At 41.2% G+C, this 24,201-nt stretch overlaps 1 protein-coding gene and 1 long non-coding RNA gene across 2 annotated transcripts; one reads left to right on the top strand and one right to left on the bottom strand.

The window, feature by feature from the left end:
• Positions 1 to 248: 248 nt before the first annotated feature.
• Positions 249 to 22,328, bottom strand: XG (Xg glycoprotein (Xg blood group)). The gene is made up of 9 exons (XM_075094643.1): positions 21,931 to 22,328; positions 10,867 to 10,908; positions 10,470 to 10,526; positions 6,563 to 6,598; positions 4,190 to 4,255; positions 3,187 to 3,243; positions 2,492 to 2,530; positions 2,084 to 2,203; positions 249 to 948 (listed from the first exon to the last, which is right to left on the bottom strand). Exons 1-9 carry the CDS (start codon positions 21,986 to 21,988, stop codon positions 932 to 934), a joined length of 492 nt encoding a protein of 163 aa, XP_074950744.1. The 5' UTR covers positions 21,989 to 22,328; the 3' UTR covers positions 249 to 931.
• Positions 11,194 to 13,753, top strand: LOC142057840 (uncharacterized). Its single transcript, XR_012660771.1, has 4 exons — positions 11,194 to 11,290; positions 11,717 to 11,909; positions 12,123 to 12,303; positions 13,105 to 13,753. It is a non-coding gene; the product is annotated as an uncharacterized LOC142057840 (long non-coding RNA).
• Positions 22,329 to 24,201: the final 1,873 nt, after the last annotated feature.

Below are 24,201 nucleotides of genomic sequence, written 5' to 3'. Positions count from 1 at the left end.
CAAAGTCTCACAGACTCATTCTAAAGGACTCACTCTGAAAACATCGTACCTATTTTCCCTTAACTGAAATTATGAATAGTGTGGTTCTTAAAAAAAATACAGCCTGCAAGATTAAGCCCTGTTAAGGGTCCTAGAGCAGGACCTAAATTTTCAAGAAGAGAAACAAAATTTATGGCCAGTTCCAGATTCAGAGAAGAGCTAAACACCATTTAAGTAACAAATAAATAAATAAATAAATAAAATCAGCATGTGTTTCTCTTATTTTTATTTTTTTTAACCAGTGGTACATCAATGTACATATTCTTTTCATGGTATACTTTCAAATTAAGAATGAATTTTCCATCTATAGCTCCTTTCACTTTGCTAGAATTCAGACATAAATACCAAGTAAAGGCATTAAAATTTGTAATCTTTTATACAACTTCCAACTTTTCCTTAAACATTGTAGACAATACAGAAATACACTAAAGATGCCCAACATGCATGAATGGAAACAGCAGTTTCCTTATTCCTATTCTATCAGAAGGACTAAGTATTTTGGCCGATTTTGAAAACAGGAAAAAAAATTGTTCAGTGACTCAAATACTCACAAACTAAAATCTTTCAATTTTTGGCTTGTATTAAACATGATTTCTTTGTTATTTAAAATAACTTCTGAAACAAAATGTATATCCAACCTTTATGAATGCAGGTCGGATAGTTCAGTACCATCCTCAGATGTTTTAAACACGTCTTTTATAACATAAATCTCAAGATGCAAAAGCGATGTCAGGTAAAAGAAAGTAGGATTGCAATGTCTCAACAAAACATTCATTACAGGAAGATTTTCTTCTGTCAGAATGATAAAGTAGAAAAAAAGTGTTGGATTTATGGGCCTAATGTCACCAACCAAAGGAGCCTGTGATCAGAGGGCAATTCTTCATTCAGCGGTTTACACTGTAGCCCCACCTGAAACATGAAGATTGAACATTCAGCATTTCCACCACAGATGCCCTTTGCCCTTCTGGGTTTTTTTTTTTCTCCAGTCCTTTTGAGGCAGCATGTGGGAACCTCGTATCCCCAGCGACATATAGACAGCCTTCCCCATTTGGCTCACTCCCCATTTCCAGAGGGCCACAGGGTCACTGACCTGATGCTTTAGTTATCTATGCCCTGGCCATAGAAACAGAGGAAAATAAGTGACTGTCAGACCTTGAGGGCACAAACAGCCTTCACTGGAGGGGTCCTGACTGGCCTCCCCTGGGCCACCCTGGGCCGTGCTCTGGCTGGATGTCCTGTGTCACCCTGCCCCAGCCTTCTCCTGGCGCCCAGCCAGCAGCAGCCGGCGCCCAGCCCACTATGGCAGCCCCAGGCTGAGGCTTTCCGAAGCACAGGGGGATCCCAGATCTCTCAGAAATTACTGTGAAGCTTCCCCACAACCTCCTGCTTTTCACTCATGTCTTAGTCGTTAGACCCATTATGGAAAAAATAACATGAATAAGAGTTTTAAATTGACTTCTGTGGCAGACAAGGGCTAGGGCTGGGCTGTTCCTGAAGAGCCAGGAGCCAAGGGCAGCCACAGGGAACCCCACGCCAGCGCCTCCCCACTGGTGGGCACACACGGAGGGGCGGTGATGGCAAATGGGCCCCATGGATGGGCCAGTCATTGTCCCAGGGCCAGTCCAGGAAACCCAGCCAGCCATCTGGGCTCACAGCCAGGGAAGATGTGTCCACCCAGGCCAGAGCTGAAATGGGGCCCTGGCCAAAGGATACATCAGAATGCCCCAGGCAGGGCTGATCTGGTCCACACTGACTTGTTTCCACACACAGGGCCATGACAGCCATGGCAGAGACCTCACGTCATGTGATTTCCTTCATAAAGTGAGGTACAAACATCTTCCGGGCAAATTACAGCTTCCTATACTTGTCCTTGATGAAGAACATGAATTACCAGTATCTCTTACAGACCAGTGAGGTTGTTTAGGATGAGATTTTCAAATGCCGTCATCCCTGACCTATTTCTGCCCCTACTGAAATTGTTTAAAATTCCCATCTACTCCAGTGCTAAATCACCTCAGAAAACTGGAAACCAGTTTGGTCTTACCATGTGGTTTGAAACAAAGTTTCTTGTTCTTATAAGCAGAGTAGGCCGCTATCGATCCAACAACTAATATTACAAAAGCAGAAATTATAGGAGACGTAACTCCAGCTATTAATCCTGAATCTGTGGAAAGAGTGAGAGAATTTTCTTCAGAGGTAGTGAAATGGTTTGACTTAAGCATATTCTCTGCTAAGGTATGCTTTTGCCAAACTGTGAGAATTGTTTAGTGAAACATTGGAAATTCATTAAATAAAATTTAGCAGAAGACTATAAATTATGTTACAGTACAGCTGGTGTGAAAATCATGTCTTAAAGCCTAATTTAGTATACGTACTACTTTTATAAGACTAACATTTTCTTACTATTTTATGATGATCAGAAACAAATGATAGAATAAATTATTTACTATACCCGTGTTTCCTCCATGATTGAAATGGTACTCATCTTCTCCTGGAACAGAGGGTGAAGTTTCATCAAGAAATGTTTTCATCTTGACTTGAGAACAAAGTCTTTACTCAGCAAAGTGTGATTTCATACAGAAGGCGAAAGGGGGTGGCTCAGCAGGACTGTGAGAGAGGAGCTCCCCTTCTAGTCCTGGCTGACAGCTGCGCTGGCCGGAGGAATAACCGTCCATCCTCCTGACACTTTGGTTTTGGAGAAGAATATTATCTTCTAAGAAAATGATAATACTTAGCAGTCTACATCAAGCTGATTTTACAGGGAGTGGGAGGCCAATATACTCTGGCTATTCTCTACTGCCAGACAATCAGATAATTTACCAATAACTTAAGATCATAGGCCCAATGCATCTACTTTCAGTTCTCGGCAGAAGCCCCTTCTTTGGGACTCCTAGGTGAATTCAAAGGGATTAATCCTGCAAGGGTCTGGCATATGCCAGAACACTACAAAAAGTTTAGGACTATGTTTCAGGTTTGAGCTTCAGGCTCAAAGCCATGGTTTGTGGATAAGGATAACTAATCTGAATAAAAATAGCAAAGTCTTGTCCTATACCTTCAGTGACAAACAGATTAGCACTAAAGCACAACCAGCCGGTTGCAAGATACGAGTATTAGGGAGAAGCTGCAAGGAGAATTGGCAAATACTACCTGTTATGTGCGGTGGTAAAGGCTTCCCATCAAGGAGATCTGAGTCATCAAAACCTCCTGCAGGATAAAGATTAGGATTTCTGTTGTAAAATCATCTGAGCAATGGTAACCCCTTCAGTTCCCTTGTCCAGTCTTTTTGTAATGTACTAGGGAGGGGTGAGGGACCTTTGAAATCCCAGCTTTGACATGGTGAATGGATCAGGTCTCTCCCACTGAATGCTCACCTGTTCAAATTCACCAGGAAGCTAGAGTGCTAAAACTGTTGGTGCCTACTCATTCTGCATCTGTGTTAGCACCTGTGGGATGATCTGAGTTAGCACCTGTGGGACGTGTGAGCTTGAGCTCTCAGTAGCACAAATCCTTATGCAATATGGACATCTCAAATCCCAGCGGTTCCTGGAGCAGGAATTCAGTAGATGCTTTCCAGGAAAGACTCCAGAAGGACTCCAGAAGGACCTGTCCACAGCTTACCACTGCAATCATACCAGAAGAATATACGGGGTACGAGGTGGTAGCTGGGACAGATGTGGCATTTCCACTTTATTTAAGTGGGTGTCTGGGACCACTCTCAAAAGCAATACAAGCATACATCCATCTCCCCAGTCCCACCCATTGTATGGCCCAGGGCCATCTTAGATGCACATCTCAGTATGGATTTGAATATAGGCTTATCCACGCCCTGTGGCTAGATGTCAAATTTGAACCTTAGCATGATTCTGTCTATACATACCCAAAATGAAAAGGCAAAGAAGATGAGTGTTAGTCTGGTACCACTTAGGAGTCAATGTCTCACATTCTGGGCAGACATAAAAGCTTTTTGGTACCAACACTAAAACTCAGAAAATCTTTCCAAACACAGGGTTAGGAAGAGCGATTACAAAAGGGAGATGGAGGGAAGGGATGATAAAAACTATTAATAAAAAAAATAAGAGAGTCAACTACTCAAAATATCTGCTCTGAACAGCTCATAGCGCTAGATTTTCTTGGGAGAAAATATTCTTACCAGAATTAATATGGCTTCCTGGTCGTGGTGGAAGAGGTGGGTATAAAGGTTTTCTTGGGATGTCACCTGTTGATAATTAATACTGTTAGGTAATTGGACAGGCAAAACTGAGAGCTGGAAATAAAGAGTATGATAACATGAGATTTTATACCTACTTCTAGTTTGTCCTCCGATGAATTAAGAAAAGGACCTTGTCACTAGATAAAAAGTCTCCAGCACTATATCAAGAAATAGCTAGCTACTAAAACTAATTAGAAAGTGAAAAGGGAATATTTTCAAAATTAAAATGAGAACAGTGAAAAATGAACTCAGACTTCAGCTTTGTTGTTTAGGACATTGTACTACTATTTGGCCTTAATTTTTGCCAAAGTGTTAGGAAGAGATACCTTGGGTAGAGAGGGAGATCTGATGACTAATAGCAGTTTCCAAACTGCACATACGGTGCTGGAGTAGCAAGAGCTGACTCAGGTCAAAACCTGCCAAAGTTAATGCCCAGTGCTGTTGCTCTGCGTATATAGAGTATGTCCCCTGTTGCTGTCTTTTCTCCAACCAGTTCGGTTGCCTATTTAATTGCTCTTATAGCCAGACAGTGAAATTAGCTCTGAATAAAATCAAAGTTAGGTCACAGAAACAAATACCAATTTCTCTCCCTCTCCTTGAATCTTTCTTTCACCTTCCAGATGCCCTTTTATCATGTTTACTTCTGCTTAGCTGCTAAATATAATGCTTCTGTTTGTGAGTAACGTTTACATTATGATTCACCAAATCATTTGGATATATGTTTAGCTTCAGGTGAGTTTAGTCTACTGCAGTCAATGGATTTTAGGGAGAGTCTTAAAGCTTTGCTGAATCAGATTTTGCCCAATTAATTCCAGTCAACGGAATAAGAGACTTGTTCTATTCCAGAACCCTCTGTAACAAACTAAGACTCACCATGCCACAAAAGCAGAAAACTACTGATCCCATTATTCATTTCTGTTATGATGCTGCACTTATTCAGTCTTCTCTAAGCATAAGAAGATATACGCTATGGCATAGCTAGTGAAGAAATAATGTCTTTAGGGCCATTGATAATGAAGTACATATCATTAATCCCATTATACCGTGTATGAATGTCAGTTAAGAACCTGAACTAAAAATGGAGCAAAGAAATAAAAACTGAGCAAAAACATCATTTGCCATTCTCTGAATGAAAAGGTGGGGTTTCTGAAGATACTTGAGCTATTCATGAATAATTTAATCAACATACTAAACCCATCGTCTCATAAAAGTACCCATTAAAAACTTGCAAGAACGGAACAATTAGAACGGTCAGGAAGAAGTGAAAGTATAAACATGGGAATTATAAACAAAATTAGATTCAGCTTTATAAAGTGTGGGTTAACATGTCATTCAAAGACAGTTACGAAATGCCACAGGGGAACCTGGAAATGGGAAAGAATAATACAAAAGTTATGATTCTCTAAGACTGGAACATGAGTAAACCAGACCACTGCAACTGGAGTTGTAATTGAGAGGTTCTGTGCAATGGGCTGAGAAGTAATTTTTCCTTTGTGTAGCTTTGATTCACGAGGACTTTTAGGCTTTGGCTCAGAACTACTTGCATTTTAGGTGATTTTGGTGTACAAGAACCTTTCTAGAGTACTTCACATCCTTGGTATCCCTCTAAACACACTAAGCAAAATGTGGTGCAAAAATTCCCAAAGTCAAGGATTTCATAGATCCACACAGCTCAGCACAGTACGGTGAGTACTTCCCGAGTCAGTTCTGGATGTTTCTAGAAATACCTGGAAGTAATAGCAGGTTACAACAGCTTGACGCTTCAAGCTTAAGCTATGTCTTGTCCATCAGTTCTCGTCTCTGAAACTTTCCTTCCTGCATTTCTGATTAGGGGTCAGCAGAGCTACAACAAGCTCACACCTCTCTCTATCCACTGTTACCTCCGATTCCTGTTCTTAGGCAGACTCATTTTTGGTATCTGAAGAAACTGCGGCCGTCACCTGTTGTCTTCAACCTCTGCAAGAGGCCACCACCCTGAGCCATCACAGCTGACCATTCATTCACAGAACATCCCCTCTTCAGCCATGACTGTGGTAGCCTGGCATGGTAGTGTAAACTGTAGGTGACTTAGTTCACACAGGTAGGGCAGCCTGCACGCTCCCGTAGCTGGCCACCAGACACAGCCCAGCCTGCTCTCCCCACTCTGCATGATGGCCTCTGGCAAAAGGGCTGCACGTACATGAGTTGTAATGCCTCCCATTAGTACAGTTCCTCCTGCAGTCTTGAAATCTCTCTTCACAAATTAAGCAGACTTCAGAAAAAGACTGCAAAAACCCCCAGCCATTACATTTGAGAAAATGAGGGAGTACTCACCCCCACCAAGAGCATCTCCTAAATGCAGATCATTGTCTAAAAATGAAAAGGAGGAAGATGTAGAGAACTGAGTTACAATTCTTGTGGGGAATGAGATGTTAGTTTTAGTCGAAAACGTACAACTGAATGTTTGACAAGCAACTTTTTCAGGTCAGTCCCACAAATTCAAATAAGGTATTACACTTTTCTTGAAAATTCTTATAGATTTTAATATTTGCCCACAGAATAACTGAAAAATGATACAGTATTTTCTACTCAAAATACAATAGAGTTATTCCTGCTTTAAATAAGCTGAGAATAAATCTCGTAATGGAAACAAGATCAATACCTCCTTAATGTATTTGCAAGTACATTAGTAAAATTAGCTACGTTAAGATACTAAAATGTAGCTATTGTTTAAATATACTTATTAACATTTGTGTCTGGTTGAAACTGGTATATGCATGTTTGGCTCAAGTGTAATTTGTTGAACTGTAAAAACTGAATACCCTTTTGAAGAACAAATATTGGAAAGTAATAGACCTAGTTAGGGAGAGAGAATTGAATCAACTAGTTTATGTAAGGGTCATGGTGACATAAAAATTTTTGCTTCGACTGATCATACGTGCCTGTCTGAGGTTGGGTGACAGTCTGGTTTTTCTTTGGCTGAGCTATAAAGGTTTTAAAATATACTTAAATGTCTGCATGTGCATGTTACGCAGTGAAACAACAGGCTACTGCCATTCCCCCAGCACTGTACACGTGTCTCACTGTACCTGGGATGGAATTTTCCTTCCAATAAACAGTTTGTCAGTGAGCTGCAGATGCATAAACAAGAGCAACTCCATTTCCAACACGCAGGTGTGGATATGAGCATGTGGGTGATATGTTAGGGTGCGTGTGGAATGACGGTGAGCTCTGAAAGGTCTCCAGGTAATAGGCAGAAATACATTAGATGGATGTCACAACTCCAAGGATGCCTTTCTTGCTCCGTATAAATGTGGAGTGCTGGAATGAATCAGAAGGGACAGCAAAATCTACCTACATTTTTATACCGATGCTTATTGCCACAGAAAATTAGATAGACACTCAGTCAAATATATTTTTTTCATTATAATTGTGTCAGAATTCCCGAAACCCAGGAAAAGCCATCCAAATGCATCACTGTGCAGAAGTCTGCCTTCATGTGTTCTTTATATCCAGAGGGAGTGGGAAGCTGCTTTTGCACAGTATCTAGTCTCATTTGTGTAACAACTCAGAAACGCTTTGATGTCGCCAGGAAATCTGGCAGCAAGATAATCAAATTCATGACTCGGTTTGTTCTTGTCAAGCCAGGTGTTGATAATGTCTGTGTCTGGCCAGCAGAGGGTTGCATTTCAAAAGTACCTTTATGTGTCAAATACTAACACTGTAACAAGCAATAAATTGCAAACTGGATTCAATTTGTTATCGAGATGAAGAATTCAGGTAAAATGCAGGGTCCCACTCTGGAGGGTTCATGCAGGTATTTGTTGCAGAAATGCCAAGGTTGGTATGAATTAAATACAAATGGAAAACAAATGTCCATAGGGACCAGAAGAAACAGCAGAGCAAAGGGTTAAAAGAACAGACAATAAAAGTCACCATTCCCAGCAGTAAAATTGAGGAACGTGTTGTTTCTGTCAAAACCAGCAGGCCTGTGCTCCGATAAGATGACAGCACAGATGGCTTGTCAGCAGAGGAAAAACAGAAGGGTGCTCTAAAGCCCAGGGTTGCAGCATATCACCTATTCCATTACTTTTCCTGTTCGCCCACCCAGAGAATAGACTGTAGGCATACTCGGTGTACCCCAGACAAGCAAAACCAGATAGTGGGCAGCATCCTGGCCTAGGGTTCAGAGGCGCTGAAGTAAGCAAGATTATGAGGCAAAGGACCTCTCCATAATAGCTGATGACTCCTAAAGGGTATAAAAGTTCTATACATAAACTAGCTTGTCATTTCTGATTGAGAAGAACCACAGAGACAGGATAAAGTGTCAGCATCTGGCATACCTTGTCCCGTGTTGCACATCATACTCACGAGACATCCAGAGCGCACATATCTTGGGTTTGAGAGTATGGCTCATTTTCATGAAACTTCATCATTAATTCATTCATGAATTTCATTCAAAATTGACTTAAATCAATGGCAGGATGAATGTGAGTGGGTAAAATCAACTTATTTAGAGATTTTGTAAATAAACATCACATCCTTCCATTAAGTTTTGTGTTGAACTTTGTTACACTAGATGGGAGGTGCCTACAGGAGAGCTTCAACTCAGGCAGAGGTTTCTGTGTGGGAAGTGATGCCCAGAGGACATGGCTTGTACAGTAATTGGCCCCGGATCAACCAAAATCATCATCTCAGCCAGCCTCATTTCTCAATGATACTGGCTGAATGAGGCATAGAGGAAACCCTGAGGTTAAGATGAAGCATCAGGCAGATGCTAGGACATACTTTTGTATCATCTTTCTGCACATGTTTCCAAATCCAGTAATTGATTTTTTTAACACTGTTTTTTTCAAATTAGTTTTAATTGCATTTAAACTCCCTGCAATCCACTTCAGTACAGAAAGAGATTCCAAAACAGTCTGGAAAACATGGAGTTCTTCACTCCCGAGGATTAATGAAGTTGATTCAGGTAGGACAAGTAGTCGTCTGACAGTCATATCTCTAACAGATTAAGGAGTTCCTAAAACTCAAATTCCTTTCACCGGACTAAGGCAGCTTCACTGTAGAAACTGGCATCCCTAGATTACCTTTAAACATGACTGAGGACAGAGTCTTTTAGGGCACAGTTCAAGTAACCTACTTAAAATATCTATATTAGGATGGAAACAAATCCACATTTAGAGTGATATGAGCCATCCCTAGACATGCTGATTTCTTCCCACAGACTTTAAAGGAAGCCAGGGCAGTTAGCTGAGTAGAGGGCAGTGGCTTAGCACTACTTTACAACAGACACTTCTGGTTTAGGCAAAACACAGGTTTTTGCAAAATGAAGCAGGGAAGGAAGAATGCAACCATTACAGGAATTAGTAGCTACCACATTTGCAAAACACTGCCTTGTTTGTTCAAAGACCAAGCTAGAGAATCATGTGGAAAATGTAACTGAGTTTGTGTACCTAAAGACTTATTGCAATGTTTAACCAGAAAAAGTCTGAAAGTTGTTGTGTGGGCTAATGTTATCCAGCATTTCCTGATTCAAGCATTTTGTTTGACAGCCACAAATTTATTTCGGTATAGTTTAGTTGAAAAACTTCTATGTTATCATAAAATGTTCCATCATAAATGCATGTGTAGTTTTGTTGTTGTTTGGGGTCTGGGTTTTTTCAACAATAACAAGTGTTTGTTGGAGATCGTAATTTGTCATCCTCAGGACTACAGGTAAAACCTTTTGATCTTTTCTGCTGTTCAGAGCCTTTCTTCCCTGCTGACACAGGCCTTTATAGCAATCAATACTAGATAATATTAAGTAAATACACAGGCAGAAGAAAGAATACCCAAATTCCTTCTCATTTTTTTCCAAGTCCATTATCAGGCATCATGAATATTTATGCTAAAAGAAAAGATAATAGCAAAAGAAGTAGAAGAGCAGTTACCCATTTTTAGCAACAGTTACCCGTAGTTATACTCCCCAGGGAGTTCAACACAGGCTGGAAAAGTGTTAAGAAGATCTTCAGGAAATAAATTCCATCAGTGGCCAGTCATGCTCTAAAACCTTACTGGAAGCAGTAAAGGCATGTAATTGGTAATTGTCCAAAAAGCACTTACTTTATATACAGAAGACAGCTAGGATTCACACAAATGATCTCAGCTACCGTACATTAGCAAGTGTCATCAAGAATCTCATGGGAGACTGTTTCTGCATATCTAAAATCAGTTATGACCCGTTGTCTTCATTACTCACTCAGCACAGGCCTTGTCGGTCTTCTGATCACTGTAGGCTTCCTCGTAATTATGTCCTCTGTGGGACACAACGACATACCAGTAAACAATAACAGCTTAAACTTTTTCAACTTATCAGCATAAGGTATCTGCAAATCTAGAAAGATGCATTCAGTAAACCTTTACGTATCATAACAGGAGCAAAAAATGAAGGGATATGTTTTCAAAACCATTATTTTTTTGCTTTAAAGAAAATTTTAATTTTATAACAGAAACATTGAAGCCTAGCATTTCTCAGTTCTGTGTATCATTAACTTAAGTACTAGCCAAATTCATATTCCGGCCCTCAAGGAAAAGGATCTAAGATTCATTATAGGGTCTAAATGCCATGGTAAAATAAGGGTGGGAGATTTACCTACCTGGGTGATCAAGAGCATCAGCTAAATCAAAATCATGTTGACCTAGAAGGAAGGTGACAGAAGGAAAGAGACTAAGTCAGTGGGCAGGTTTCCATGACCTCCTGGTCTGAGGGCTCTGGACAGAGCCAGAACACCAGTAAGAGGCAAAAGAAAAATCCATCCAAACAGGAGCAGGCGCAGAGCAGGATGTCAGCTGTTGTCCCTGGGCCATGCAGTCCTGAATGACCATGTGAGATGGCCTCATGTAAATCAAAGAAGCTATTCATTCAGGTAGAGCAAAGAGAAGCTGCTATCTCATGTTATCCATATTTAGCCGCTGTGCAAACATGCCTTTGAAGAACACACGTTGCCTGTTACAGGGCACAAGGGCTATTGCCAGGAGAAAGTAGTGTTCAGCACGGTACTTACAAGCCAGAATCATTAGGTGAGAACTTTTAATATCTTCATTATTGTTTTATTAGCTCAGCCTCAGAGAGCAGCTTTACTGGCAAGCCTGCCTTGTGATCACTTGTAACACGAATCAACTTTTTTTTTTTATTCCTCCTGTAACATGTGCCAGCAGTAAAATACATAAAGATGTGTTTACATAACTTAGTTTCCACTGTACTTCAAAAAAATCTGAGAGGGGAGCAAAGAACCCTTCCTGTTCGGTGTTAGGTGACAATGATGTCTTTAAATGTCTCAGCAGGGCAGTTAGCATCCTGACCTTTGAAGTTAGCAGGTAAATAAAACTGGAAAATATTTAGACTGTATAAACTGAAGCATAGGACTTTGAACTGAACAAACACATGAGAGTGTTTCAGGTGTTTCATGAGTTATTCATGTGAGTTTTACTTTCCACTCTCTACAGTCTGCCACTTCCCTTTTAATACACAGCCTCCGTGAAACACCTCTCTGCAGAGTACGTATCCATTAGATTTCATCCAGACTGAAACTTCACCATCCTCGTGTCTGCACACCAAGGATCAGCCTGCACGAACCCGCAAAAAGTCATGACGTGCCGTCGCTTCCCTAAGCAGAAATGTTTTACTGCGCCCTATCAAGTAAGCCTCTTGATCTGCATCTATTTACTACCCTGTCTAAAAGGCTTAATACCTAACTCTTCCATGAAGTGTTTATCTTGGTAAATCTTGAACGCTTCACAGCAACAAAGGGATCATTGTTCAAGCAGGGAAACTGAGGGACAGAGAAAGGCCATCAGAAGCTCTCCAGCATGACAGCACTCTGAGTTCAGCTCTGCCCTCCGTTCTTGACAGGTGCTGTCCATCTTCATGGCATTCTTCACATGAATTACTGTTCCTGAATAATAGCTCTTGTCTGTGTCGAAGAGCTCCTGGAAAGATTAATTATCAGTGGCAAAACACTCTGTGATCCTCAGATAAAAATCAGCACAGGAACATAAAGCAGAAATATTTTGATTCCTATGAGGATTTTCACGTAAGTCTGTTAACTTAATTATAGCTGGTGTCTGACGGGAAAGATAAAATGAGGCTGGAATGCAAAATAGTGAATGGCTTCTAAAGCCCTGTCCCTATAAAATATTATAACAATCCTGTGTTTGGAAATGAAAAGCAGATAACAGCATAAAGCTTTCCCGTTAGTGTTATTAGAGTAGCATTTTCTCTCTTATTTGAACTGATCTTGGAGTGTCACCTCATCCAAGAACCTCTCCTTCCCCTGTCCTGGCTGCTCAGCCAACCTGGCTAAGTCCACCTCTGGACTGGGTCCTGAGATGGGTAACAAAATCCTGACAGGTTTTTTTTTTTATATGAATTTGTTCAAATACAAAATACATAAATACATACAACTGACAAGTGGCTTCCTCAGAGGTATTCCTGCCGGAGCCCTGAGGACATCACCAGCCCTTACTGGCCCTGAGCCCCTGCCTGTGGGCTGTCACAGCCATGCTGCTGCCCAGCCATGGGGCTATTTGATCCTGACGCAGACCCCTACCCACAGCCTGGCCTTGCCTCAACTTACATGGTCAAATTATATTTTCCCTAAGCATTCCTTCAGTACCAACAATACAGGCAACTTAAGTTTGACTGTGCTTTGATTTTGCCCTCTGGATAAACCTTAATTCTTCATCAGCATCCTGAGTGCTGAAGGAGGCTGTCTGACCTGAGCCCTGCTGCTGCAGGATACTCCTGGCAGGATTCAAACCAGTTCTCATCAGATTGAGTCATCAAAAATAATAACACCTAAGAGCTGTTGGCCAAACCAGCTCCTTTGTTACAGGTCCTGACACGCAGGAACTAACGATATGGAAAGCAGCTACCAAGGTCCTAATGCCGTAAAGAGAATGTGACAAAATCGTCTTGTGAAGGATGACTTTGGAAAACTTCCAGGTATAATATTTCTTTGAAGTTAAGGGAAAGAAAAAAATAGAAGGAGGAATCTAATCAAAAGAGATTATGGAATTCAAACAAGATGATGCAGATGCTTCCAATTGCATAAGAACCAAAGCAAAACAGCATACTGAAACAGTTACTACCATCTGCCCTTCTCCTGGACAACACCAACGCCTCCCTCTCCTATTGTATGTCTGCTCTGTTACTGAAAAAGTGGGAAGAAACAAGAGGTGTTCTTCTGAGACAGCAAGGGAGAAATAGAAGACAACTACAGAAAATCTAAGAAGAGAAGTAAGAAGCCTGAAAATCCCCTGCCAAAATGATTCAGATTGATTTTTTTCTTATTATTTCTCATGATAAACCAAATAATAAAATTAACAGACACCAACACAGAAACCTGATTGAGAATAAGACAGGAATCTACACTTAAATCTCTTTGGCTGTGGAAATATTCACCTTGACAGACGGGCAGATTGTATGTGGGTATCTGTGCAGCATGGTAAATGGTATTCCAGTAAACCAAAACATTGCTTGGACTTCCGTCCCAACTTTTTCTGATAATAATGTCAAATGACCACAAGGAGTAAGGTTTTGTGGATCAGAATTTTGAACGCTCATTACTGTTTCTGAGACATTTTAAGAATCTAATTTGGGAGGATAACAGATGGTTAAATAGCTGAACAGCCCAGATTTCATCCGCAAAGTGGTGGGTGTCAAAACAAAAACATTAGAGACTCAGAGAGTATTTAGCTCGGTAGGAACTACAGTCACTTCCGGGAACTCTGGAGATAAATGACTGCAGAAATAAATTAGTCAAGTTTCTTCGCAGAACAGACTGAAAGAAATTAATTTTCCACATATAAAAATGGCCTTTTTTTGGACTAACTTGCATAATAGAAACAGCTGGAAATATACTGATGAAAATGAGAGCAAAAGAAATTTTAGTGGGGAGGAAACAGCTTTGTTCCTTCGAGTTTTTTTATTTGGTTGGGGGGTGGGGCTGTGTGTGTATGTGTGTGGATTTTGTTGCTTGTTTGTTTGGGGTTTTTTTAACCTGGATACAGTTATGAAGAGATTCAGCTGTGCAGGAGGTATTATCTCAGCGTTATCGCTGTTGTTACTGCTTTGGGCTAGTATGCTATTTCTTGGCATCACTTCTAGCCTTTCTTCTGGGAGTGTCCCTGTTTTTTTACATAGAAATAAAATTATTCTTATAGTGGTTTTGGTTGGGTGGTCCACAACGATTCATAACAGAGAATGTGAGAAAATGCTTATAAGCTCCTTCCTGACACCACAGAACAGTCCTCATCTGCAAATGAGAAAATGCTAAGCTAAGAAAGCAAGCCTTTCAGATGGATATACAGTTTGTATCGTGAAAGGACCTGTCTAGTTATATCTATACTAGCTGCTCAAACACAATGAACTATACTAACAGCAGGACCTTGGCTGGCACTGCCAGCCTTATTTAGGATGTAATTTCCTCATCTCCACCCAACACATGTAGCTGTGCCTATAAAAATCTGAAGTGTAGACCTGGCCTAAGAAGCTAACAGTAGACTTCTCTGTAGCAGCCAGTCAGGGAAGAACAGACTCCATAAAGCCAAGCATCAAAACATAGTAGCTTAAATTTCAAAGTTACTATGTTTATTTTTACAGGCATGATTCTTCCAGGTAGGACATTTGCTGTCACTAATGCCCATACTTTCTATGAGCCCTTCAAATATAACTTGTGGAAGGCTGGTGATATAAAATCATTGTTAGTCCTCTTGCTCTACTATGGAGACTGTTATGGTTGTTGTTTGCCACAGACACATGGAGCCAGTTTTTAGTAACTTCCCTTGACTATAAGACATATCCTTCTGAAGCATCATAGAGCTGAGGTCATCTTACCCCACCAAGGCAGTCCCCTGCAAAGTCGTGTCCTCAGGAACATGCACATTTCATGTCTGCAAACTTTTGCCCGTATTAGTTTTCTGAAAACGTGACCCAAATATCCCGTCACTAAAATGCAGTCAGCAGCGTCTTTTGCCTACTGTTGAATTCGTGACCTAAATGTTAAATGGATCCATTGCCCTGTAACTGTGAGCCACCTGATCACAAGGGTCTGAGGTCCCACAGTTTCTGAGGAGGGTTTACAAGGAACAAGGCTGGATTCTGCAGGTGGATGTTACCTGTTCGTCATTACAACTGAAGTCAGATGTTTTCTGACAAAAGGCTGCCATGGAATGACTCTGCAATTTTTAATCTCCATAAGTAGGCTCAGTCCTGCAGTGGATCCATATGAATACAGCTTGTGGCCATTAAAGTGACACACATTTAAATAAGACGGTATGAATATTGATAAATGAGAGTCAGGTTCTGCAACAAAGGAGAAGAACTTGTCAGGCATTTGAGATGCATAGTCTAGTATTAAAAATGAAGCTAAGATCTGTGAGGAGATGTGTCTCTTTGTATATACATGTATGTGGGCATACATCTTAAATGCATACATGCACATGAGTGTTAGATAAATCAACATTAATATGACGAAATTAATGGGCTTTGAGTGCATTGCTAGCAGTCATATGATTGGGATGAGATTACCTGTGTTACAAATAAATTAGAAGCAACTAACTTAGAAATGTGAGCTAGATAGAAGGGGAAAATAAGTTGATTTTACATTATTTAAATCAAGAACAAAAAATATTTCTTCAGTGTAACTAAATAAGAATTGTTTTGTGAATACAATGAGCTTTAAATGTTATAAAGCTGGCAGAGACTGAGGAAGAAGTGGGTGACTCACAAATGAGAACAAAACATTTCTAAAAAGGAACAATATGTTACCAAAATCGCTCATGGGAGCCATTTTATGTTCTTTTCAGCTGAAATGGTAAGTTATTCTTTGTATAGATCATTTCTGATTATTATACAATCATGAGACATATTTCTCATGTAATGAGAAAATAGGATGTGTTCTCCCAGGTGTGTGATTCAGAACATACCCATTTACTGGTCCAACTTTATTCAGGAAGCAATTACATTTGTTTAAAGGAAATTACTCACGTAAGAAGAGTTGTGGGAGAACATAAGGGTTTACGCCCCAGAGTGGACACTTCGGACAAAATCTCAATGAGCGGTACTATTTCTTTGATGTGATACTGTCATGATCCGTATTTCCTGGTGAGGTTAAGGTTGCTGTAGTTTTTTTTTCCCATCATGGCCCTTTTGTTCTATAAACAATGATTGCCATTATAACCCCTTGGTGTTGGGGTTAAAAATGAGTATGCTTTAAAATCTGCAATTAAGATCTACGTTCCAGTCCATCAAACACAGCATATGGAGCTGATTATTGGCTTCATGTTTTTTTCTAGGCCACTTCTGTTTATAGTTTGAATTAAAGGGAAATTAGAAGGTCTCTCTCACTTATTCATACAAGAACACATTTAAATAATTACCAGCAAATAAGATGGACTAATAAAGCAACAGTGGCAGTACTGCTTTAGGTCTGTGCAGCATGGTCTCATCAAACATGAAAGAAAATCTTATAGTTCGATGGTGTTTGCTTTGCTGTGGACAAACAACAGCTGTTCAAAGGTAGCTGCTGTTCTTTATGGTAGGATATGTCCTGCATACATAAAAAAAATACATTAAAAATATTTTATATATATATAATATATATTATATATATAATTTTCTATATTTTGTTTCAGGGTGAGTGCAGAAGAAGCTGGTGTGTGCTGTAAAATTACAGGCAGAGCAAAGGTGTTGGGGTCTTCGATGAACACATTATGTCCACACACCTTACTGATACTCAGGTTTTCAGCTTCCTGTCACGAGGAAGCAGAGCTTAGGCCACGGCCTGGGCTGTTCAGCCAAAACTTCTCTCTGTCCCTGTGGGGTTCGGGAAGCTGTCAGCCCTTTTCAGCCATTCGGTCTGAGAGTGTCAGGCTTAGTGATGGACACGTTACGTGAGAACTGTGCACGTAGATAGGCTCAGACAAGATACCTATATGAGTTTTCCTACTGAAACCCTGTAGTGTGGCACAAGCAACAGCTGTGCTGCGCTCTCTGAGTGACCGCTCACTGCCTAAGTACCAGCTGGCTAATCCACACTTTCCCCAGCTGGTAGTTTAGAGACAAGAGGGAGCTGATGGCAACGCGAGAGGTCAGGCAGATGCCAGGCTTTGTTATTTCTGTTGCTCACAGAGTGTCTTTTAATGTTCCTCATCCCACCTTCATCCCAAGTACACTGGTAATATACACGCAAAATACCTTTAGCTCCTCAGTACGGGTAGCCTAGATCTCAGTAGTGCTATTCTGTAACAGACATCGAGTTGAATTTGTCTCAGAAATTCTGTTGTATAACTAATCCTGTGCCCGCTGAAGTCAGTAGCCCATTGGCATAATTATTTATATTGCTCCCAAGGGGGTTAGCAATAACGCCAAGTCAAAGTGGACGATCAGGGCATTTCGTACACATTATTTGCACATGCGTTTAAGATGCAAGACAGCGAAGAAGCATGGCCCGAATCTTCTTTGTTTCGTGCCATCAAGAACGTGTTTTCTGGAAAAGAATAATGCTGGAAAGAGTTGCTGGACATCAGCAAGCAGGTCTGTTAAGCAACAAAGTCTCTGCGGACTCTCAGAAGCCACCTATCATCTCATTTGGACTGAGAAAAGCAATTAGGCTCCCTTTGCAGAGCTGAAGAAGCCTCTGCACATGCCACCGGAGTGCACAGAGAAGCCTCTCTGAATGACCCTGGGCAAAGGGTGATGGAGCCTCAGTTAGTATCTGAACTTCAAAAGCAGGAGACTCAGAAGAGGATCTGGCGGCTCAGCCTTTGGAGGAAACAGAAATCAAGAGCGCTGGCATGCAGAATGCTCTGCAAATCTGGGTTGGATTTCTGAAGAAAGAGCCAGCTGCCTTTTTGCTACCATCGTGCTCAGGAAACAAAATGGTCTGTATGATCTTTGTGAACAGAAATACCTGCTCATATCTCAATGGTAACCTGCAAGGCAGAATTGCAGTTTTGATGCAATACAGTTTGTGATCCAGGAGGCTTTGTTGCTGTTAACTCAGGATGGTTCCTGGTGTGGAGTGTATACTCCTGGTTCCTTTACCACTGCTGTTATAAGACCTAGGACATAAGGAGGGACTTCGCTTTAATTTGTCTGCTAATCTTAGTGCCTGCTCTGGTCTTTGTTTTCATTTAATCTGGAGCATTGTTGCCCTTTGAAAATATTTTGCTGCAATTTAGCTTTTTAAATAAATTCCTCGGGAATTAAAAAATGCATTGGTGACAGGCAAAGCTTATACAGTGGAAATGGAACTGTTATATTTTCATAACCATTCGAGCCCTTTCTTTCAGTTGGGATGGCCTATTTGCCTTCATGAGATATTGTGCTACAGATCAGAATTTAGATAGCATTTTCCCATAGCATTCATAGATGTCAGCCCCCCTGTGGAAAAGCAGGAAGGCACTGATCAAAACAATCTCAATCTCTCTCCTCCTAACCACAAGGCAAAATGCCACAGAAAGGCATACTCTTACTGATTTTTAATCTTGAAAGAATTAGGACATTTTTTTGTTTGTTTATTACCCTGAATGGGATGGAAAGGGATTGACAATCGCTGATGCAAATGAGGGAGAAATACGTACTGGAAGCAGGCAGTTTGGGCACCGCTGCCAGGCGTGCAATGTGGCAGCAATGTGTGGAAAGTGAACCCGAGAAGCTGAGTAACGACAACGGTTGTTAGCTCTTCCCAAGCTCTAGTGTGGCAACAGCTCTGCTGTTGCTAGTGTTTCAACCAGTTCAGGTATGTCTATTTATCAAACTGTAATCAGAACCTTGGACGATAGCGCTGACATGCCTACAGATGACAGCAGCTCTGGTACTGGGAGTGGAAGAGTTTTGGCACCCAGCAACAAGAGAATTCATTGTCTGATACATCCCTGCTGATACCACGAGTGCTTCGGCATGTACGCAGGGACCTCACACGGAGCAACAGCAAGGACTGGAGCTCGATGGAGTGGTATAAGAAAAACAGGACTGTGTTTTTCATCTCTCCCATTCTGTCTTTTAACTCCAGTGAAAACGACATTATTCATAAAACTAAGTCATATAGTGTCTCAAATCCAAACAGGTCTGTAATTTTCTCCCCATAAAGTGCCTAGCTAATTAACCAAGAACACAATTAGTTTTGAGTCAACATCTTCATAAGCCTTAGCTGGACAGTGGCACATTGTTTACTGGCTAGCAATAAATGCTGTTCCTTTTACCTGCGTAGCATGCAACGCTTGATGCAGTAAAGTCGGCGTGTCTTAAACATCATCAGCCTTTGTGCTGGTTTTGTTACTGACTAAACATGTGACCTATCAGTTGGTCTTAAAGACCACGGATATGTAGATTATATCTATACTGTGAACCTGAGGAGCATTTCTGAGCAGTCAGATCAGAGTGAGTCTCCGCTGCTTTCCAGCCCCGTGTAGGAGAGAGCCCTGAGGCCACACTGCTTCCTCACTGCAGGTACACACACAGGTGCATGGCCCAAACGGGACCTGCAGTATGTTTCAAACAGGTGCGCGATCTCAGTTACTGGGAGACTAGGCCCTAAGCTGTGCCTTACCACACCGTAAGCGGGCAGTGTGGGCGCAGCCAAGGCTGAATTGCCACAGGTCAGCCGAGCCGCGGTAACCGATGTGGGGCGTTAGCATGAACTTCAGTGGAAGAGGTTTCTATGAAGTTTCTTTCATTTGGGTTGGGCTAAAAGCTGCTCTGACAATTAGTTGTTGCAGCTCAATTTGTATGGGAGATGTCATGTAACCTGTGTAAGCTTGGAAGTAACAAAAGCCAGGAGTGCAGATGAAAGTGTGGAAGACTGGAGTGAGCATGTAAGATTCTGAACTGTACCAGGTCTCACTTTCCTTGTGCAATGTGGTCCTTGGTTGTGCCACCCTTCTGTTGAGATGTGTTCATCAAGGTAGTCTAGCCAACTAACTGAAGATAGCCAGACATAAAGGAAATGCTAGATGGTAAGGGGAGTGATGTGACCTGGCCTGGCCTGGCCGTGGTGGCACAGTAGTTTCTAGAAGCTACCACAGATGGGTACAGCTTCAATAAGAATTAAGGCTGCATATAAAAAGATGGATCATGCCATAGACCTTCCTATCGTAAGAACTTAGACCAGCTTTTCACCAGCATGGTCAAGCCTTTCTCATATCTTGTCTTCATTAGGATTGAGAAGTGGTTCCTGTAAATGTCCCCTGAAACATGGTAAATACTTTGATGATAAAATTCAGTGGCTGTTGCCATAGACTTAAGAGAATTCATTTTGCTTTTTAAAGTGGATTAAATAGTTTCCTCAGTCATAAGACTGTGGCCAAAGCCCACAGCAGCCTTCAGCAATGACTTCTTCCGCCAAGCAGGGCCTGAACTGGCTCTAAATTAGCACATGTGTCAAGCAAGAACGGTTGGGCTGACTGTCCTTCTAATTAAAGTGATAGAGTGTATGGAAATTGGCTTGCCCATGCTCAGATTGTTTGAACAGAAATATTCAACATAAGACAGTCCTCCAGAACCAGAAAGTCTGCATGCCAGTGATGAGACACCAGGTGAATCATTGCTGTTCACAAGGCCAGCACAGTCCTGCTCTGCTGTTTCTATTCCACGTTACTTGCTGGGGGCCTCCAAATAATTCCTCATTTGTTAAAATGGAACTATGGCACTAATTTAATGCAAGGTTTTTTTCACTGCCCATCACTGCAAGATCTCCTAAGGACTCCATTTAAATCAGGAGTGGTGGGAGGATGAGCAGCAGCAGCAATTTTGGAACTAGTGGTTAATGACTGATTTCTTCCTGCAGTCAAACACTGCGCTACAAGTTTTTGAAGCAATGCTGATCTACAAAAGCCAAAAGGTTACAAGCACACTACATAGGAGATGCACACGAGGATGATCCTATTTGGTTTGATGTCAAAAAAAGTTTTACACAATGTTTTGGTAAAAGAAAATTATGTTAGAATATAGAAAAACAACTCAATATGAAGGGACTGCATTTTCCCAATTGCTATTCATTCATCAAAAATACATACAAAATGTATTCAATTCTTCATTAATTCTGCATGAAAAAAAATGTGTGTGTGTGTGTGTGTGTATTTTATATATTCAGGAATATGTTGGCTAAGGTTAATAAATTATTAATTTATAATAATTAAAACATGAGCACTGATATGAAAGCATAAGCATCTTTAAACTGAATCAGAATTCGTTTTAACAATATAACTACTATGTTTCAAAATACCAATAACAAAGAAAAACTTTAAAAACATGAAGTTAGTATTTGACTAAGGATCTCTTTGGAAACTTTAAGTTCCCCTGGAAGCTCTTGTTTTACAACTTCCATTTAAAAAGTTTATACTCAAGTCCAAGCTTGTGAATAATTGTAGGGGAGCAACACTAAAGAGAAAATAAGAAATTATGACAAACAAACTCCAACTAGCATGGCTGTTATGAGCTACCATCCAAAAGATATATATCTTTTTAGAAACTGCAGAAGTACTTAACTAAACACTCTTGAATGCTTCTTCTGAAAGAGTAGCAACAAAAGTAACGCCAGCAAGCATTTCTAAATAAACAAGCATATTTTTTAGGGGTTGGGTTTAGGTTTCTGGCATTTCTTTTTTCATTTTTAATAATCTCACACTAGACATAAGCCAAGGCAAAAGTCACTTACCTCTTACTTGGACTAGAAGAAAGCCAAGGCACAAAAGAATACTTCTGAATTTCCCCATGGTCTTCTCTGCAGTGCCTTGATTGTACTGGTTGTTTTTCTCCAAGCAACGACGGTAGATGTTGCAACTGCAGTGCCAAGGTTTGAGGGAGATGCTTGGGATCAGCAGCTCTGTCCAAACAGTTCCCTCACCATCACAATTAAGCAAGGAAGAGAGAGAAGTCCCTAAAAACCTCTGCTAGACAAGTAACGATAGCAGACGACCCCTCTACGGCCAAGCCTTGAGCAGCACCGTAGGTGCCACCTGCCCGCTAAGAAATCTATTTATCTCCCAGGCAGGGAGCATGGAGAGCCAGGGAACCAGCGGCAGCACCCAATGAGCAGGGAGCCAGCACACCCTGAATCCGCCTCCTCCCCGGAGGGAAAGCCAACCTGTTTGACATCCTCACCTTCAAAGCAGGGTGTGGTGCTGTGGGAGCTCAAGTAGCTTGTGAGAGGAGACCAGCCTTCTCTGAAGAGTGCTTGAAAAAACATGTCTCAGATATACTCTCTCCTCAAAGTGCTGCTTCCCTGCTCAGTTTTTGGCTGAGCAATAACTGTTGATAAAAGCAATCCTGTCAGAGTCCTAACTGCTAACTCAAGCTGTTGGGTGAAGGAAGTCCTTTTCAGAGACTTGGGAATTGTCCACAGAGGGATGACAAAACCCCCTAATTTTAGAAACTTAAAATGTGATTTTGGACTAGCAAAGTGAAGAGCGCTCAGCTCCCTGTTGGATGCTTGTCTCCACAAAGTAAATGTTGTCTGCCATGATTTTTTGCATTGATCTAGATATATTTTCAAATATAAACATCCACGCATATCCCACATGGAGAAACGTCTCATAGTGCTGAGTGCCAGAACACAAAGCTTTGGAAAGTGAACAAAAAATCATGTACCCATCCATACATGAACATACTTAAAAATCACTGATGTGATTTAAATCCAGTTTTGTTGTAGCCTCTCTCTAGCAAACGTGTGCCAGCGCACTTGTCTGTTGAACTGGACTGCCACCCTCACACTATCGCCTGGCGCCAGCAAGGAGGCTGGCGTGCGTCCTCCCTTTTGCTGCGGGGTAAGCTGCAGGCGTTTTTGTCAGCACTCTTTTGACTAGGGCAGCAAATACTCTGCTACCATGAAAGGCCGATCTGTGCGCTCGTGGTGTTGCTGGGTGATCGAGTCGGATGTGGGGCACAGGCTGGCCCCAAGTGCATTTCTGTTGAGTTACCTAGAACATACCATACAGCGTGTGCACTGAATTCATCCTTTTATGCTAACTACAAGAAAACTGATGCAACAGCATAAACTAGACTGATAAAACCCAATGATACCGGATCTTCACGAAGCTTGATGTTCAAGTGGGTCAGCTTCCCCTCCCCTGCCAAATTTGAACCAGTAGAACTGTTTCTAAAGGCCTAGCTTATTGTATCACACTGCTTAGCTATTTTTAAAATAGTAATAGATGCTCTATAGCTCATTTTATGCATCAAAATTCTCCTTGTCGGAGCCAATTGCTCAATCTCAGAACAGTTAAGGAGATTTAGGTTTAAGAGGTGACTTTGTCAGCCAGGGAAAACAAGAATTATACCATGACATGAGCAATCCCATAAGTCCACTGTTTATTTGTTTCCATACTAGCAGGCACACATGTGCTAATCTTCGTATCAGTGATGAATTTGCCTGAAGGGAACAGGAAAGTTAGCCAGGCTATGTACTAGTCCCAGGCAAGTCCAAGCAGCTCACGAATGTTCAGTACCTTTCCTTCAAAACAGTTGTGCTTGTAAGTGAAGTCTTCCCAGAAGATCTCCTTAATCTTGTCTCTCTGCTGATACTAGTTCTTTGGGATATTGAAGATTCTGAAACTAAGTTTGAAGCTGATACACCCCTTGTCTTGTTCCTCTGAAGCTAGTTCTTCTGAAGCCAGCTACTGCTCTGTCTCACTGCATAAAAACAGTATGAAGGTGGCACAGGCAGGGCAAACTGAAGGAGTGGACCTGCACTGGAGTCGGGATGTCTCAAATACTTACCCCGCTTCTGTTCTTGGGGCATTGCAGGAACCTCTTAACCTCAGCTCCCTTTGTCAAAAGACATGCAAGTGATTGCCCGAGATATCAAGTGAACAATATTATATATTAAAAACAAATATAAGGCCTTACACCTGACCATAAACTGCAGTATCATCACTTTGAGAAATCATTGACTCATCTTTTCCTATTTAAAGGGAAAACAGTTCTGCGT

Source organism: Phalacrocorax aristotelis, chromosome 1 (genome assembly GCF_949628215.1).
Source record: "Phalacrocorax aristotelis chromosome 1, bGulAri2.1, whole genome shotgun sequence".
In the NCBI taxonomy this organism is placed as follows: Eukaryota; Metazoa; Chordata; class Aves; order Suliformes; family Phalacrocoracidae; genus Phalacrocorax; species Phalacrocorax aristotelis.
This window is presented reverse-complemented; position numbering and strand designations above follow the sequence as displayed.